Source organism: Micropterus dolomieu, linkage group LG07 (assembly GCF_021292245.1).
Source record: "Micropterus dolomieu isolate WLL.071019.BEF.003 ecotype Adirondacks linkage group LG07, ASM2129224v1, whole genome shotgun sequence".
NCBI lineage: Eukaryota > Metazoa > Chordata > Actinopteri > Centrarchiformes > Centrarchidae > Micropterus > Micropterus dolomieu.
This window is the reverse complement of record NC_060156.1, coordinates 19,540,729-19,557,788: the sequence shown is the minus strand read 5'-3', so window position 1 is coordinate 19,557,788 and position 17,060 is coordinate 19,540,729. Positions and strand designations below refer to the sequence as shown.

The following is a 17,060-nucleotide window of genomic DNA, read 5'->3' as shown; positions in this document are numbered from 1 at the left end:
ACGATTTGTTGTCCCTTTTTATTGTTATACAAATTGCAGCTGTGTCTGATGCATGTATTTTGACTGCAGCCCTATATGCAGTTTTACGTTCGCAAAGACTCAAATACAAAGACATATGGATTTATTTGAAAGGTGACATTTACAAAAGATACAGAAAAGCATTCCCCTTCATTTTGACAAGATATGATTCAGTGGAGTATCAGGAGGCTCTGACCAAAGGAATCCTGTGTGTGGCAGATTAGCGTATCCTAAAGTGAGTCAACAGGTCTCTATTTCAGTCCCTAAATTGGAAATATGGGCTAGTTACATCTGCTGGTAAGGTGCCCTTGAACCAGGCACTTAAATCCCACCGCTTCTGTTCTCCAGCTGTTCTGGGTGCGAATTTTACTGCGTATGCAATTGTTTAAGAAAAGATGCATTTTACAGTCCAGCTGTTAATGCATATTTATGTTAATGTGTCTTCATTCCTAATGAACTCTCCCACATCGGCCTGGTGAAACACTACGATGGACATGGGGTCCACTCGCCGACACTCCTGGGTAGACTTGGCCGCTACTCCAAAACCCTGACAAATAAGACACACAACTGGTTCAGAAAATGCTTTAAACAAGGACAAAAACCCACCCATTTCATCTTCTGATCTAAAGTTCAAATTAAATTTCTCTAGCAAATATGGTATTCTGAATGTCTGGTACATAGAGTATGCGTGGGTACATTCAAATCAGGCATGATACATTGTGAAGAACTGAAAACAAGAATACAACTGAAAGCTTCACCATAGCACATCTCAGTGCATAGGTTACTCTTATGTGAAAGCATGTGCACTCAACATTTTCAGCATGAGTTGCCCAAACAGGATTATAAGCTCGGGGTGGTGCACTGTGAGCTCTGTCATCAATCACAACAGTTACAAAACTTACCAGGGGCACATCAGCCATGGAGTAGACCACAACTCCTTGGTACTGCATAGTGTTCTCAGTGATTCTCCCGAGCCCAGATTTTAGCACATGGTTCCCATAGAGGAAAGACTGCTCTGCTCCAGGTTTCACCCACACCTTGAACTGAAGGCATGGACAGAATAGCTTCAAGTTATTCATGCATGAGCACACCTAACTTAATCTCAGCAGCAGAGGTGAAATGTTTTAACACATTAAATCATGTTTGTCGCATACACAGTACAATGTGCGGTGAAATTCATTTGTGCCTGGTTACAGAAAGCATCCAACAATAGTAAAAAGAATGAAAACAGTACAAGTCATGCGCACAAACATTAGCTATTGCCCACTTAATTATCAGCAGGGATCTTTATAACTGAAGGTAGGCACCCAGGAGAGGCTGACAATACATTCTGTATATCTAATGTTACGGCATGAGCTACCAGTTATCACAGAACTGGTGGCAAGCCTTCGTCTGTCATTTAAAATATGGTGGAGAGTGGTATTTGCCAGTGTGTCCTGCTGCTTACAAATGTAATTTGCCAGTAGATGGACAGTGAAAACCCTTAAGAACTGACATATACCAATGGACCATGAGGATGGCCTGCAATAAGCCTTTTTGGATCTCTGCCTCGCTCCACAGTACGCTGCTCTTCCTGGAAGTTATTCAGAGACTGACGGATGACCCAGGGGTGTAGCCGTCATTGGACATCAATTCAAATTGAGGCTCTGCAGAAAAGGACCGGTCACTTCACTACATATTTTGATTGCCTCTCTGTCCGTCTGTAGGAGCTAAGGAGAGAGGGAGGGATGCAAATGATGGCAGCAAAGATACAAATAATTGAAATGAGATGCGCCCATGGTCACCTTTGCATAGGGCGCCAGGAAATCCAGAGCTGTGATGTGCAGGCGGAACTTAGTGGTCTTCGTAAACTTTCCAAAACACGTTCCCACTGACACGAGCTTGTCCCGAGAAATGTTTGTGGCCAATTTAAGGATTTTCTCACTGTGAACACGACACGATAATACATTCAGTTCACGATTTAGTATTGGCACATAAACATGCATGTTAATTTATCAAATCATTTTTATGAGCATCTATTGGCATTGGAAACGGACGTTTACTATGCCAAAGCAAGTGTGAAATAAAATAATAACATGTAAATAAACAGAAGAGTTGTGTTATTAAATATGATAAATACAGTAAAACGTATCCTGGATTACCTCATGTAGTACACACGGTCATTGTGTAGCCTGAAACAGTAGGTACCATCAGGTCGGTCCACGAGAAGTTTTATGTTTTCACCGATGCTGTTGCGGGAGAAAAGATGTGGATCACACACTCACATGCTAACAAGGATGCTAACATTGTTGGAATCAACTGAATCTTCACGGGCACGATAAAATGTCCTGTAAGTTCACTTACTATTTCGACAACTTCTCAAACATCGTTTTCGTCTCCTCGTCTGTTAGTGGCCTCATCTTGAGTGTTTTTAAAACAACTTTTTATTGGCGAACACTTCTCCTTATAATAATATCTCCTGTAAAAACGTGGGTCAACGCGGAAGTGGTCACTCTCTATAACGGAAGTCGACTGACGTAATCAGCGAGCTGAGTTCCTGGTTGGGGTTTTTTTTTTTTGCATTCTTTAGCTTTCAGTCGGTCGTTACGTTCTTTCTTCGGTAAACGGTCCGCCATCTGGTAAGTTTATTCACGTACAATTATAATAACTCTTGTGAATAGGTTTACTAAACAGTTAAGTTAACATTCATTTGTTTCACATTTCGTTTTTGTTGAACGTTGAAGTCCCACTTTCGAAAACGGGCTCAGTTAGCCTAGTTAGCCAGCTGTCAGTGGGAGAAGAAACACCGACCTGCTGCTCTTAGCGGGCTAGGGAACATTAGCTTGTGGGCTAGCTCTGTCAGCGGCTGAAAATGCTAACTTAACGCTTGTTTCGCTGCAGGCAACGACCCCGCTCTACTAAAGCAATTTAATCTAAATCAATTGTTAGACACTGGGATCTCACTAGTAACGTTAACTACACTGGACTGCACCCAGTTGTGATTTTAGCTCGGACTCGCCATTTGAACAAGAGCGCCTTTGCCGCAGCGAAGTTACATAACGTTAATTTGTTTGTAAATACTGATTGCGTCCGTGTAATCCGAGATCAGAGGCAGAGACAGTGATCTTTTTAAGCATCTCAGCAGAGTCATTAAGATCAACATTAAGCACTCGTCCTCTGGCACATGATGATAGATGATTCACCTGTATGGCGTGCAGCCGGTGTCAGCGATGGGGATGTCAGCCAGAGTTAGAAATGAGGAAATCTACTTGGTCAGCGAGTTCTATGCATTTGGCAGGTCATTTGATCCTCCTGTTACCTTCTGCCTGACAGCAATAATGCCTTGGGGGGGGGGCTGATCCTGTTCTTTTTTATGCTACCAAATAAAGTTATGCACAGCAAAACATTAAATTCACTGACATGACATATCTCGAAATACGTGATCCTGCTGTTGTTCAGTCAAACTTCTAAAATCTAAAATCCTGAAACTGTTTTGGATAGCCTTACAATTCAGTTAAATCCGTCTTTCCGCCAAACACAACCTACATTTCTTCTGCTGTTCTTATTGTGTTTTGTGTCTTGGTTCAGGTATTTAAATTTCCTGAAAGTAAAAGTGTCATCTTGAGTCATTTCTCACCAATGATGTCAGGATATTTAGCAGTCACACTACATGAAATGTTAAGTATTAACAACATAAGCAATTTCAGTCTTTTTGTCAGATGATGCACCAAATTGTATTTTCCACATTTGCTTGTCTGACCCCTTATTGAAATAAGCCTCTAGGTCATTTCAGCTCCAGGTAGATACAAAATTAAAATGGATAACTTAAAGCTGCAGTGCTAAAAGCAGCACGACAAACACAGAAACATAGGCAGATTATTCTGATCCAATACTTTGTTGTTTACCGCAAGAGATGACTTAAAAAAGGAGAAGTGAAACCTATAGATCACTTGGACAACTTTTTTGTTTCATAGTAGGTAACTGCTCAGGATCCCACATTGAAACACTCACTACACGCTGACCTCATTTCTTCCATTTTAAGATTTCACCTTAAGACCTGTACAGTATTGTACAAATATTTGCATTTGTACACCATATTGCTTTAGATTTAAGTTTTTCATGTTGTATAGCTTATTACTCTGTATGAGAACGTCAAAATACCTGAAATGGATGTACAGACAATGTGTGTAACAGCAGTTATTTGGGAGGGGATGAAATAGAAGTATTTTTATTAAAATAACTATATGTGCTCCAGTGTCTCTCCCAACAAGTTTGACCTCATTAACTGTGGGAATCGGAGAGACCTGCTTTTAGTGAAGGCAGTGGCAAATTGGTGCTATCAGCTAGTACACGGCAACTTTTACACAGGAAAACCTCGACAAGGATGACTAATTTTTCATAGTACGTCTGTATACAGTGGTGGAAATGTTGTTTTATTTGTTTTCTTATTCACCTTTCACATGTTGACAGGAGTGTGCTGTCCCGTGTTGGGAGAATAGTTCTTGTGCCAACAGTTTACCCCGGGATAAACCAGTGGTCTGTGTCTGTCATCAGTTTCCGGCGTGTGTTTGTTGGCTCTGGTAGCACTGAACAGGAAGACAGACGCAGAGAGTCGTCTGAAGTGAGAGAGGAAACTGCTGTGGCTTCTTCGTCTGCCTCAGAATGACTGAGTTCTGGGTTTGTTTCAGTTGCTGCATTGCAGAGCAGCCACAACCGGTGAGTATGAAGATAACTTGGTAGACAAATTGAATTGGCTAGAATATAGGTTAATAAACAGAGCAGTAGTCTCTGGTGCATATTCACTAGTCTTAGACAGATTTTTAAATTAAAAACACTGTTTCATATGTCATGTCTGACAAAATATATTATATCCTCTTTTTCTAGATTAATGAAATGGGAACGTGGCAGGGCCTCAAGCTAACCTCATTCTAATCTCAGATTCAGTTAGATTTATTTTGTACCTTATTGTAATCAGCCAGCCAGTCTGTCTACTATCAGATAAGATACAAATAACTATGAACGCTGACCTGTGTCTCAGCTGTGCCTCCACTGCGCAGAGTTTCAGAAGACAGACAGGAAAGGGACGAGTAGGCTGTGTTTCAGCTGCTGTTTACCTCTTTTACATTCTCACACAGAAACGGCGGCGACGGATCGACCGCTCCATGATCGGGGAACCGACAAACTTTGTTCACACCACACATGTAGGCTCAGGGGACATGGGTCTGGGATTGGCATCAGTAAGTTTTATGTCCTCTTTACAGAATATTCAACCAAAAGAGTATAGCAAATGTGTTTTCAGTGAGCTAACATTTTGCACCTTGATGTTTGTAGGTGGACCTTGTTCAGGCCCAGATGAAATCTAAAGGGGGTTACGTGCATGGTGGGTCTGAAGGTTCTCAGTTGTAACCAGGTGAGCAATTTTTTTTTTCTATTCCAGCCGCAGAATTTTCACTACCCCAAGCTTGTTTTATGCAAATATTTCTGGCTGGTAAAAGGTCATGTTTGTTTGTGAGGGAAAATTTAATTAAAACAGATTTCACATGTAAAACTGAGGTCTAAAAATGCAAAAAATATTTATTTGCAGCATTTAACAGAGCATTTTTGATAAACACTGCTCACTGCTAGCTTTAACACATTTTATTGTTGAGAAAGAACACCGGTATTGAAATTTGGAGACTTTCCAGACAACATCTTCAGCTGAAAGTGGCTGACTTGACTCCACCCATTCTGTGTCATAAGAAATGACGGCAAATCATGCTTACACCAAACCGTGAGCTTGTCTGGTGAAATGCCTCACACCAGCACATATTTCTACTGAGCCATGTACACTTGTGTGGTTTGAAATAATTCATCCCCCCCACCACGAAGGAGTGAATGTCCTTTTTCCTCTTGATTAGCTTTGCTGCGCTGATAACCACTTCCATTTTCCTTGTGACGGTGACTCAGCTGTCAGTAAAATTTATTGTTTTTTCATTAGTAAGGGAGGGGACTTTGTGTACATTTAATTTTGAACACTGGCCTGAATGGGATCTTCTGCTTTCTACTGGCCTCAGTCAACTGGTTAACTGTTATTGCTCCCCCCCCCCGCCTTGTTTTTAAACTCCCACTGGATGTTGCCACGGTCACTTTCACTGTTAATTTCACTGCCTAAACAGCCCAAATGATACACTCAAGCCTGTTCACTCTCAAAGAGCGAATGTCCTTCAAACTTTGACCAACTGTGCTTATAGATTTGATGGTAAAATTGTGTGATTGGGCTCACCCCCACTCATCAGTATCATTTGAGATCCTAACTTTTGTTCCTTTTTGTTTTGTTTCGCCCCTTGCAGCCCTTCACATACTTGTGGAAACTACTGTTGTTGATATGAGGAAGCAGTTCTGTCTATAATGGATGCAGGACCAAAAGATGAAACTACTGCTTTTCCATAATGTTGTATATATTTTTATTTTCCATTCCTTTTTTTATGAAAGCACTGCTATCCATTTGCTGCCATACTGTTGCACTGTAAAGAGTAACTGTTAAGAGTAGATAAGAGGGTTTAGAAAGCTCACAATCTCAGTCAGATGAATGCTTGTGTGTGTGTGTGTGTGTGTGTGTGTGTGTGTGTGTGTGTGTGTGTGTGCATGAGGAAAATAGTTTAGAAATCTATTCGCTGTTGTAGCTCATTTGGATGCCTGTATTTATTATCTGATTTGTTAACGGACCTCATGGTGGCTGGGCCACACTGGAGATTTGGAACATTCAGTTTCCTTCTTTATTCTCAGAGGTTTATCAAAGGACAGGTAGAGGGAGCAAGGCAAAAAGCTTTCATGGTTTTATTCTGAGAAATACTCATTCTGAGTTGCTTTCAGGGTTGAAGATTGCTGTCTCGTAATAAACTTGAAATGAGTAGAGTACACTGGACCATACATTGTACACTCACACTTGCTTAGGAATTTTGCATTGATTTCAACTTTTTTTTTAATTTTATACTCATTTAGATCGAACCATATAGAATTTTAATAAACTATGAACTTCCTAATCTGCCTTCTGAAGTCATGTTCGTTATTTGTTTTACTAGTGTCATTTGGCAGCTTGATGCTGCAAATACTGAGCTTAGTGGTTTCAAGAAGATTCTTGTTTTTTGTATATGTATTTTCTTCTCAAGGCTTGTGTACCAACAGTAGTAGTAGTATCCAAATCACCACTGCAAACACCTGCACCAATGGGTCAGGTTTGACTTAAGTCAGCAGTATTCTCAAACCTTGTAGTTTACCTATTGTATGTCCATCACATCCTTTCTGTAAGCTAGTTCGAACTGCTGTTCCTTATTTCAGCACACTTTGTGTTACACATTGTGTCTTATCATGACTTCTTAGAGTATTTCTCTTGATTTAAAAAGAATATATCATCTTTTTATTATTTTTTTCCTTTGGGCACCCTCAGTTTGGGCAGACATGATTTTGTCCCGTCGGACCTCATAGAGCTGACAGACAGCTTACTAAATGGCATTCTGCCCAATGTGACCCACCTTTGTAGCTGTGTGTGTGTGTGTGTGTGTGTGTGTGTGTGTGTGTAAGCGAGTGATTAAGTTGCTTCAGTGTTTAAAGATGTTTTCATGTGATGTAAACATTATTTTGTCAAAAAAACATTTAAAAAGTACTAAATGTATTAAATCCCCCTTCTGACCCTAAATATAAATTTCATTACATTATTCCAAGTTTGACAGTTATTCTGTGTGAGCAGAACTTTCCCCCTCCTTTTCCAAGGAGATCTAATTTTCTTCTCAAGTGAGCTCTTATTGCCTGATTACACTGGTTGTCAATTGTAATAGTGAACACACTTTGTGGTCCCTTTTTTTTTCTTTGACTGGCTGGAACATTTTCGTCCCTCAGTATTGTCACACATACTCAAATTTCTGATCCAGGCTCCGTTGAAAACACCTTGATAAAAATTTCAGATATTGACGGAGCAGCCTGCAGTGTGAATATACAGTTACATAAAGGTGTACACTCTGCTCATAAATCAAACCAGCAGGCCTGGATCTATCAATGCACACAGTATTCGTCCTCCATGTACATCGTATGATCATAACTATTCCAACAAAAGAATGTGGTTGTATTGTTAAGTCAAGCAAAAGTCTGTGTAGATTGGTGTTAAATGAGTGCTGTCGTTATACTGTATATGATACAAGAATTCCATATTTGGTGCTGGTACCAGACAACATGAAACACCTGACAGAAAATACCTAATTGATACAGTCACATTTGTAAAATCATTTATAGCCTTAAAACCACTTTCCCAACATTCACCTACAGATTTTAATAATGTGATTCATCGGGCTAAAATATTTTCAGAGATCTCATATCTCATCCTCTTTAAATGTTAGCTGTAGTAAAATCCTTTGTGAAAAGAGCTCAACGTATGTGTAGACTAGTTTGTTTTTTCCAGCTCTGGGCTAAATGCTGTAGTAATGTGCAGACAACAGGATTGCAGTATATTATGTGACCAGCAGGCTGTGCTAGTGGACTGGTTGAATGTGACTTAAAAAAATTATGGGATTCCTGTCATAGAACTTATTTTATGATCATACTGTAAATACGTAACATAAAAGGAATGGATCCATGGTTTATATGTATTCAGGGTCATACATATTTTTGATTACTTTTCTTGTATAATCTTCCTGGGAAGGCAGTTGGAGTAGTGTTTTTGTTGTTGTTTTTTTTGTTTGTTTCTCAGGAACTGCCTGATATGTAGTTCCCACTTGAAGGGAAATTCATCTGTCTTTTTCTGCAGTTTTCAGGATTAAAAAAGGAGAAATAAATGTTCAATGTTGATACTTGACCAACTGCATGTGTTTCATGTTTTCATTGGGGCAAACCACCACATGTATGGGGGGTGAGAACGGGTGGGGTTGAGCTTATTTCACAGAACTAAAAGTATAAGTATAGCATTGTAAAAATACTCCACTGCAAGTAAATGTCCTGTTTACATTATCCCACTTAGGAAAAACTTTAACTGAAAATTATCCATTCTGCAGAAAAATGGCCCTGTGATTAGATTGTTGATACTGTTGTGTCAATGTGTAGGGTCACAAGCCAAATAGTTTGGGAATCACTGGTTTAATCTTGACAATGAGTTGTATTTCATCAGCGTAATCTATAAAAGTAACTTGTATCTATAAATTTCAAAATGATTTTTTATTAGACATTCAGCTGCATTTATCAGGAAAAGCATGTGTAATTACAGGCTGCATTACATTCAGGTATGCAAGTCTTCAAGGCCATAGTATTGTGCCTGTTGACACGCTGGCGTGGCATTGTGACACTTCAAAGGAACAAAGCTACTATTAGTGTTATTAGTTGCATCTGTGTTTCTGATAAGTCAAAATATCTACCATGAAAATAGCGTGTAAATACGGCGACTTTATTAGGTACACCTGTTTAGTTGTGTAACACAAATAGGTAATCAGCCAATCACAAGGCAGCAACTCAATGCATTTAGGGATGCAGACGTAGTAAAGACAACTTGCTTAAGTTCAAACTGAGTGTCAGAATGGGGAAGAAAGTGGATTTAAGTGACTGAACGTGGCATGGTTGTTTGGGCCTGAAGGGCTGGTCTGAGTATTTCAGAAACTGCTGATCTATTGGGATTTTCTTACACAACCATCTCTAGAGAACGATCCGAAAAAAAAAAAAAGAGAAAATATCCAGTGAGCGGCAGTTGTGTGGACCAAAATGTCTAGTTGATGGCAGTGGTCAGAGGAGAATGAGCAGACTTGTTTGAGATAATTATATGATTATAATTATTACATAATTATACAGCGACATAATTATATGTTTTCATGTTTTTATTCAACATTCTGTGTAAACAGTCACAGTGCAGGCTGGAAAAGTATGCGAACCCCTAGGCTAATGACCTCTCCAAAAATTGGAGTCAGGAGTCAGCCAACCTGGAGTCCAATCAAAGAGACGAGATTGGAGGTGTTGGTTGGAGCTGTTCTGCCCTATAAAAAACACACCAATTTTAATTTTGACTTGCATGAAGCTGGAAAGGGTCAAACTGTCTATAAATGGAAAAAGTTCAGCACTGTTTCTACTCTCCATGAGTGGCCGTCCTGCAGAGATGACGAGCACAGAGCAGAATGCTCAATGAGTTTAAGAAGGATCCTAGAGTGTCACCTGAAGACTCAGGAAGGAGGAGGAAAAAAGACACAGCACACCGACATGAAAACATTTTCCCAACTGTGAGGTATGGTTTGGGGCTGCCTCAGGGCCTGGAAGGGTTGCTATCATAAACGGGAAAAAATGAGAATGTTTTCAATTGGAGCTCAACAGAAGATGGGTGATACAACAGGACAAAGACCCAAAGCACAGAAGTAAATCAACAACAGAATGGCTTCAGCAGAAGAAAATACACCAACAAGTCCTGACCTCAACCTGATTGATTGCTGTTACATGATCTCAAGAGAGCAATTCACACAGGACATTTTCACCTTCTTTGAAGGATCTGGGCTTTTAAAATATCTTTCTGAAAATTTTAAAATGCACAAATCTTTAAAAATCAATAAACCATAAAAGCATGTTACAGGTAAGCTTTTTTTATTTATCACATCAATTCAGTGGAGGATTGATTTCGGTGTGATCATAACAACAGTGAATTATACCAAATATGATTTATTCCCCCTGCAGGTTATAGATTTTATTGAAGTGCCAAAAAGACAAGACAATCTGTAACACTCCATGTTTCTGAGCTGTTCTGTCAATTACCATAATGTTTTTACAGGATTCAGATGAAAGGGGAAATATCTTGGGAAACATTTTTTGTTAAAAATAAAATGTCAAGCGAACACACCAAACAAGCACATATATATACGGCATGTAAAGGCTCCCAACAAGGTGTGTGTGCTTTAGCTGCTTTTACATTTTGTAAATGTAGAGTTATTTTTGAAAATACAAAACAAACACATAACACATTTTACAATATCACACACAACAAATTGCACCATCCGATGCCCCCAAAAAATATAATATACAAAATGATCATGAGTATCTCTGAGAAATCTTAAAAATTGGTACAACCAAAGTCAAAAAGGTATAGGAATCAAATGTATATATACGGACTAAAAATATATATGTATACTGCATTTATTGCAACTTGAGTGAGCTTACTGTGTACGATAGCAAAGCATGAGTCTTGAACTCCACTCAAACAAACACAAATCTGCAAACTTTGAAAGCCACTTATCCTGCACTTCATTTACTGTGTGTTGGCTAAACATCCAGTAAAACTCAAAGACACCGTAGAGCAATAACTGATCCTGCAGTGAAGCGAAATTAGATCTGTTTACTCTGTAAGCTGTGGTGTGAGCTTGGTGTCATTTCAGTGAGTTTGAGGCACTGAACCATAGTGAACCCAAGTGATGGTGACAGAGGTAAAGCTTGGCTTGAAACAGGATCTTCACCTCAGCATGCTCAGCAGAGAGGATGACCGCCTGCTCCTTTGACTGACAGAGCAATATTCTCTGTCTGCTCCCCCTCTCTGGGTTTCAGCAGTCAGCTGAGCAGATAGACAGCAGGAGGAAATCAGCAAAAGGTTAGCAAGAAAGCCTGGAGCGGGGGGGGAATGCTTTTTCTCAAGTATGTGGTAAACACAAAGAGCTGCAGGATAGGCTGTTAGCGCACAGCTATGGCATCAGTGTTGGCTGATATGTGGACCAATCGGAAAGCTCCTTGACGTAGTTTGGACCAAACAGATCGCTGTAGTTCTCCGTGTGTAGAGAGTACTGGTTATCATCACCAGCACCTGAGGAGCACAAAACAGCACTGAAACACACATGCAAAGACAGAAACAGATGGGAACTCTAAGCTTTATCTAACTGAATTGTGATTTTATATTGTTTTACAACTGCAGCATGTGATTATTCACACTCATACCACACACACAAACATTTCTTTTGTGGCTTGGTCAACTAAGAAAGATGTGCTGTCTTTCTCACAATAATTTTCTCCCTCAAGTCCACAAAATCCACATTTTGTCTTCAATCAGCCATGAAGATACCATTCTTTAATTAACTAAATGAATCGATTATTTGAAGAAATCATAAAACTGCTAGTAAAAACTGTACGAAGTCAAGGACAGTCTTAATATACACAAATGCACAAACTGTTTAAATATATAAGGTTTACAGTGTCGTACAGTGCCAGTGGTCCCACAGTGTGTGTGTTCTCCATCCTCTCTGCTCCCCAGTTTGGTTCCAGAGATCAGCGCTGCTTAAGTGGTCCATCAACTATGGGAGACCAAATACCTACAGTCAGTCAGTCAGACACCACCTGCACAACCCAAACTGCACCCCAGGAATATACAACTCATCTCTAAGCAGTTAAGTCAAATAGGATGCAATTTCATCACATGCTTTTCTATCTCGTTTCTAGGATGTGAGAGAGTAACCTTCACAAAGTTTGGTCAGAAAACCAAAATTCATTGTGTTTTGTCAGTCAGTACATTAAAGGTCTATTACCTTAAACACAGCCTCATTCTGCTCCTGGTCCTCTGCTTTGGCCTCCCACATCCCTGCACAAAATCAGTAACTATCATGATTACCAGGCTGCAGAGGCAACGTCTTTTATAATCAACAGACAGTACAACAACAAAACACTTTGACAACAACCGTCTCACCGTGTGTTTGGATGTTGCCAAATGTGTCTTCTGCGGGGGTCTCCACCTTCTGTGGTGTGTCTGAAACGGGTCTAGTTGTTGCGGGTTGCCGAGTGTGCATGGCGTATGTGTCATCGCCTAAGCCCACCTGTCTTTCTCGGGGCCTGCTGAACAACCGCAGTCCTGAGAGAGCCGAGGACAGCACTGTCACACATGAGGTCTGTCTTTGAAAATGTCAGAATATGTTTACTTTTAAACTGACAAATACATTTTAACGCTGTGTCTTACCTCTCCTACGTCTGTGTGTTTGTGTGCTTGGCAGCATCCTGTAGACTCTGTAGGCATTGCTGCCTCTCTTTTTGCTGTGCTCCTGCAGCTCACAGATATCAGGCAGAGAATTCAAGGCACAGCGGAAATTTGCCTTCCATGTCTTGGGATCTGGCTTGTCTTTGCCTGGATAGTACCGCCCTGAAGTGAGCAAGTGCAGAGACAAACATGGGTCTTTGTGTGTGTATTTGTTCTTGGTTTTTGGGTTAGGTCCCTATTTACTAGGCTTGAGCGAGTATCATCATAGGGCGCCAGTTGACTGAATGCTGAATTCTGGAAAATAAATTACAATCATTTTTAGAATGATGTTACTGTCTGTAATGTTCCTGTATTTTATTTGGACCTGTATTTCCATGACACTGACTACCTTGCTGTTTGCAAATCACCCCATCAGCCAATGCCACTAAGCAACTAACACCAGACCCATGCCGAAGAGCCAAGATACAGCCAACTTCAGTTAGATAGTTGGCCCCTGCCTTGTTTCGCTCTTGGCTAGTAGAAAGCAGATATGAGCCTACGACAGAAATACACTCATCAGTGTCAGAAAAGGGCAGGGACTGGATTAAGTGCAGCAGTACTTGACACAACCATTGTCCATGGCATCTTCCAACTATCTAGCCAGACCAGCCGGACCAAACACCACATAAGAGAGCCAGGATAAGAGCTAATCTAACCCAGTTTGGACCTAAGAGAGCGAGCGAGAGAGATGCGTCTTCCTTGATTATGCACACAGTATTTTGCTAGCGAGCTAAGGTTAGCCAGTTAGCTGCAAACCCAGCCATGCTGCATGGTTCCGGCGCCGGCCGTGCCGCAACAGCAGCAACCAGCAACAGCATGCCAGTAAATCTACCAGCGAGATCAGCCCCAGGGGTCTGAATGGCCATAGCTAGCTTGCAATTTGTCTGCATTAGCAAGAAGCTAACATTAGCCAGCTAAAACCACAATGTTACAATTGATTTAACAAGCTTTGCAGTAATTTAGCTTTGACTTTGTGTTGGGTTCTGGTCGTTGGTTGACATTAGCAGACTCCATTTCTAAGCAGTTCGTATTGTGCACTGTTAATATTGTAGAGGAGTGAAAGGCACTCGGGAGCATGCATAAACGCCACATCCTTTGGATTTTCCTGGAAAAAACGTGCCGAGTCCTTTAAATAGAAATTACTCCATTCCTGGAGTACTCCTGTGCATCACTGCAGCAAGGTGAGAAGTTTGGCGAAAACAAGATATTCAGGGCATGTTAAAGGAAAATCCAGGTATATTCAAACCTCATTTCTCATAACTTTGCACTTATCACCTCCATTGCACAGACTTGCGCAGTAAAACATGGATTGGGGCAAGCTGCAGAAGGCTTTTACAGCTTTCCAAATTAACATGATTTTTACATCATCAGCTCTGGATCAACTGTGTTGGCTAACTGCACAGGGATCTACTGGACACCTATAAGTTATTCTTTATAGACTAAATAAACCTGAACCTGAAAAGGGTTGAATTTGCTCAATCCAACAGCAATATGTTTTGATGAGAACAACAACCTCTGGGTAGGATTTATCGCTTTATTTTTATTCTCAAACAATGTTGTAACAGCTTAAACTGTGCTGCTGCATTTGAGTAAAACATTATCTATTACCAGCTGACAGACCATCATGACTATACAGTCAAGTTACTTTATCCAGTGTGAGTCTCTTGTCCTATTTAGCACCACAGTGTGAATTGGATCTCAGTGAAAATCACTGGAGCGTAAGATATTGTACTATGGATCATTTACAGCAGACAAAGACTGACAGGAAGAAAAGGAGCACAGGTAGCACCAGCTTTACTATACACATGCTGCAACCTCCCACTGTTGTTAATCCTTTTTTGTTTCTTAATTGATGGTTCAGTTATATACTTTACATTATTACTTTATAATCATTTTGTTTAATTAAAATCTCTTCAATATTGAGCTGAAATTTCGAACATACCCCTTTATACGTTGTATCCATACATATTTAACTGCTGAATATGATCTTGTGAAGAGTCGTCCTGTTGTACTTTGACAGCAATACGATCGCCCTGCACATTGACAGCAACTGAACTGGAGCTTTCCCATGATGTGATGCAGATACAGTCATAAAGCATGACTTTCCCAAGACTGGAGTGACGTGATGCGATGTGTGTGCGTGTGTGTGTACAATGACTTTACTCATCTCGTTACTCAGAACATCAAGAAATTAGATTAACGAAACATTTGGTTATGAGATTATGAAACAAAAGTGATTTACAGAAGAAGATTATTAAATTATTATTATATTATAATCTATGAATTTGAATTAAGTGTATATTCTGGACACAACGTAATCAACAAGAAAGCAAAACAAATCACTCCATGTTATTTGTATGATTACTATAAGCAGGTAATCAGTAATTTGACACAGATTATTTTTTCAAAATTTCCTCATTCCTATGAGAGGGTAACCATTAAATGAACTGAGTGGATTATTAGAAAGGATTTGCACTTGACAGAGTGTTACATGCCTTGTGAACTTTGCACCTCAAATATAAATACAAATCTAGGCATCAGCAGGGGCAACTGCATTTGAAAAATTGTAAATGTGCAGCGTTTGCACACCCTAAAAACCCACATGAAACGACCAATCATCTTTTTGTTCCTCTGAATTCAGTTTGGCATTGAGCTGTCATTGCAGGGGAGTTAAATGAAGTAGACTGAGATCAAAGTGTCTGCTCCTGAGATTTGTTTGGCACACACTGTTGTTATTTATGGTTGCTGTGTATTTGTCAACCTGGGAATGTGGTAGATCTAGAAATGCATTGACTGAGTGATACACCTGAGGCTGCTCTTCTCTGGAAATACTTCTATTAAGCAGGAAACATTTTTTCAACATTTTTAAATTAAGTGAAAATAGCCAAGTGCCACTGTAGCTGCACAACTTTAGCTAGCATTTAGAAACATTACTTTTAAATTATGTAAAAATTAAAATTATGTACTGAGGATTAGTCTATGGTTTTAAGAAATTTTTTTTTCATTAATAAAGTCATCCAGTAAAACCAGTCTTGACAGATCCCTGGCCAGAATTGAACCTGGGACTGTCCACCGCCAGGATGCCAGGACAAGCCGTAAAACTGGAAAATTAATGTAAAATACAAGGTGAGGCAAGAGGTCTTGTATATAGACTCTTAACAGGCAGTGAAGAATGTTTAACAACATAAGGCCTACTTATTCCAGAAACACATCACTTTAATATGCAGGGCTGAGGGATAACTTAACATGATTGTTTGTTGATTTGTTACAATAATATTATTACATGCAAATTCAAATTGCAAATACATACTTGTGTGAACGCATTAGTGGAATGCAGGTTAATCATAAAAATATTTTCATTAATATCATGGTATTGATTTTAGCCATTTTGCCCTGCTGTAGTGCGGTGACTGATCACAAATATAAGCTTTTTTAACTGTGGTTTTAGTAATTTGTTGCTTTGCATCAAAGCTTCAGCAAAGAATGTAACACAAGCTTTCAGGTTTTAGATTGATAGAATAAGAGCAGTCAATACAAACAACTAGTCAAATTGACCAGGGGACCAACCATCTGGAAAAAAAACGCATTTGTAACTGTGTGGGGCTCATACCTGTGTGCATAGCCCAACTCCTGAAGAGTGTAGCATCTCGGTCGATACTCCAGCCATGACGAGCGGCATGTTTCCATGGAATTTGGAAGATTCTCGCTGACTGTAGCATAAAGTACAATAAAAGGGCATTGAATTGGTTCCATTGTTGCCAAAAGCATTTCATTAATTCATGCTTTATTTCTCTGAACGTTGCCCAAGGTGATTTTCAACAAAACCTTTTGCACCTAGGTCTGTATGCGTGTGTATGGTATGGGATGAGGGTGAGATGGAGTGGTCTACCTGGTCCAGCCAGCTGACTCCTGGATACCTCCCAGACTGAATCTGCTCCTCCAGCCATGGCCTCAGCCTCAGCCGGCCTGGTTGTTGCATGCTGCAGTCTAAGCTTGAGGTGTGCACAAAGGAGTTCAGTACTGATATGTCACCGGTTACACAGGAGTTTCAGCAATAAAAAAAATTCTTAGGAGCTCAGAT

At 40.0% G+C, this 17,060-nt stretch overlaps 3 protein-coding genes across 3 annotated transcripts; 1 reads left to right on the top strand and 2 right to left on the bottom strand.

Moving 5' to 3' along the window:
- Nucleotides 1-104: 104 nt before the first annotated feature.
- Nucleotides 105-2,521, bottom strand: nip7 (NIP7 nucleolar pre-rRNA processing protein). The gene is made up of 5 exons (XM_046053362.1): nt 2,362-2,521; nt 2,160-2,246; nt 1,803-1,941; nt 921-1,061; nt 105-565 (listed from the first exon to the last, which is right to left on the bottom strand). The coding sequence occupies exons 1-5, from the start codon at nt 2,415-2,417 to the stop codon at nt 446-448; spliced, it is 543 nt and encodes a 180-aa protein (XP_045909318.1). The 5' UTR covers nt 2,418-2,521; the 3' UTR covers nt 105-445.
- A 43-nt stretch (nt 2,522-2,564) lies between these two features.
- Nucleotides 2,565-8,821, top strand: cdc42se2 (CDC42 small effector 2). The gene is made up of 5 exons (XM_046053363.1): nt 2,565-2,636; nt 4,468-4,713; nt 5,133-5,234; nt 5,329-5,407; nt 6,327-8,821. The coding sequence occupies exons 2-4, from the start codon at nt 4,660-4,662 to the stop codon at nt 5,401-5,403; spliced, it is 231 nt and encodes a 76-aa protein (XP_045909319.1). The 5' UTR covers nt 2,565-2,636; nt 4,468-4,659; the 3' UTR covers nt 5,404-5,407; nt 6,327-8,821.
- Nucleotides 8,822-10,570: 1,749 nt separating this feature from the next.
- On the bottom strand, nt 10,571-16,972 carry LOC123973921 (interferon regulatory factor 2-like). The gene is made up of 7 exons (XM_046054303.1): nt 16,869-16,972; nt 16,590-16,689; nt 12,923-13,102; nt 12,656-12,817; nt 12,498-12,550; nt 12,176-12,266; nt 10,571-11,782 (listed from the first exon to the last, which is right to left on the bottom strand). Exons 1-7 carry the CDS (start codon nt 16,956-16,958, stop codon nt 11,664-11,666), a joined length of 795 nt encoding a protein of 264 aa, XP_045910259.1. The 5' UTR covers nt 16,959-16,972; the 3' UTR covers nt 10,571-11,663.
- Between the last annotated feature and the right edge of the window lie 88 nt (nt 16,973-17,060).

Coding starts and splice junctions, on each gene's coding strand:
- cdc42se2 (XM_046053363.1), top strand. CDS start 4,660: ATGACTGAGTTCTGGGTTTGTTTCAGTTGCTGCATTGCAGAGCAGCCA. Junction 4,714..5,132: donor TTGCAGAGCAGCCACAACCG/GTGAGTATGAAG, acceptor ATTCTCACACAG/AAACGGCGGCGACGGATCGA. Junction 5,235..5,328: donor TGGGTCTGGGATTGGCATCA/GTAAGTTTTATG, acceptor TGATGTTTGTAG/GTGGACCTTGTTCAGGCCCA.
- LOC123973921 (XM_046054303.1), bottom strand. CDS start 16,958: ATGCAACAACCAGGCCGGCTGAGGCTGAGGCCATGGCTGGAGGAGCAG. Junction 16,690..16,868: donor GAGTCAGCTGGCTGGACCAG/GTAGACCACTCC, acceptor TTTATGCTACAG/TCAGCGAGAATCTTCCAAAT. Junction 12,818..12,922: donor AACACACAGACGTAGGAGAG/GTAAGACACAGC, acceptor CGGCTCTCTCAG/GACTGCGGTTGTTCAGCAGG.
- nip7 (XM_046053362.1), bottom strand. CDS start 2,417: ATGAGGCCACTAACAGACGAGGAGACGAAAACGATGTTTGAGAAGTTG. Junction 2,247..2,361: donor TTTGAGAAGTTGTCGAAATA/GTAAGTGAACTT, acceptor CTCCCGCAACAG/CATCGGTGAAAACATAAAAC. Junction 1,062..1,802: donor TCCTGGCGCCCTATGCAAAG/GTGACCATGGGC, acceptor CCATGCCTTCAG/TTCAAGGTGTGGGTGAAACC.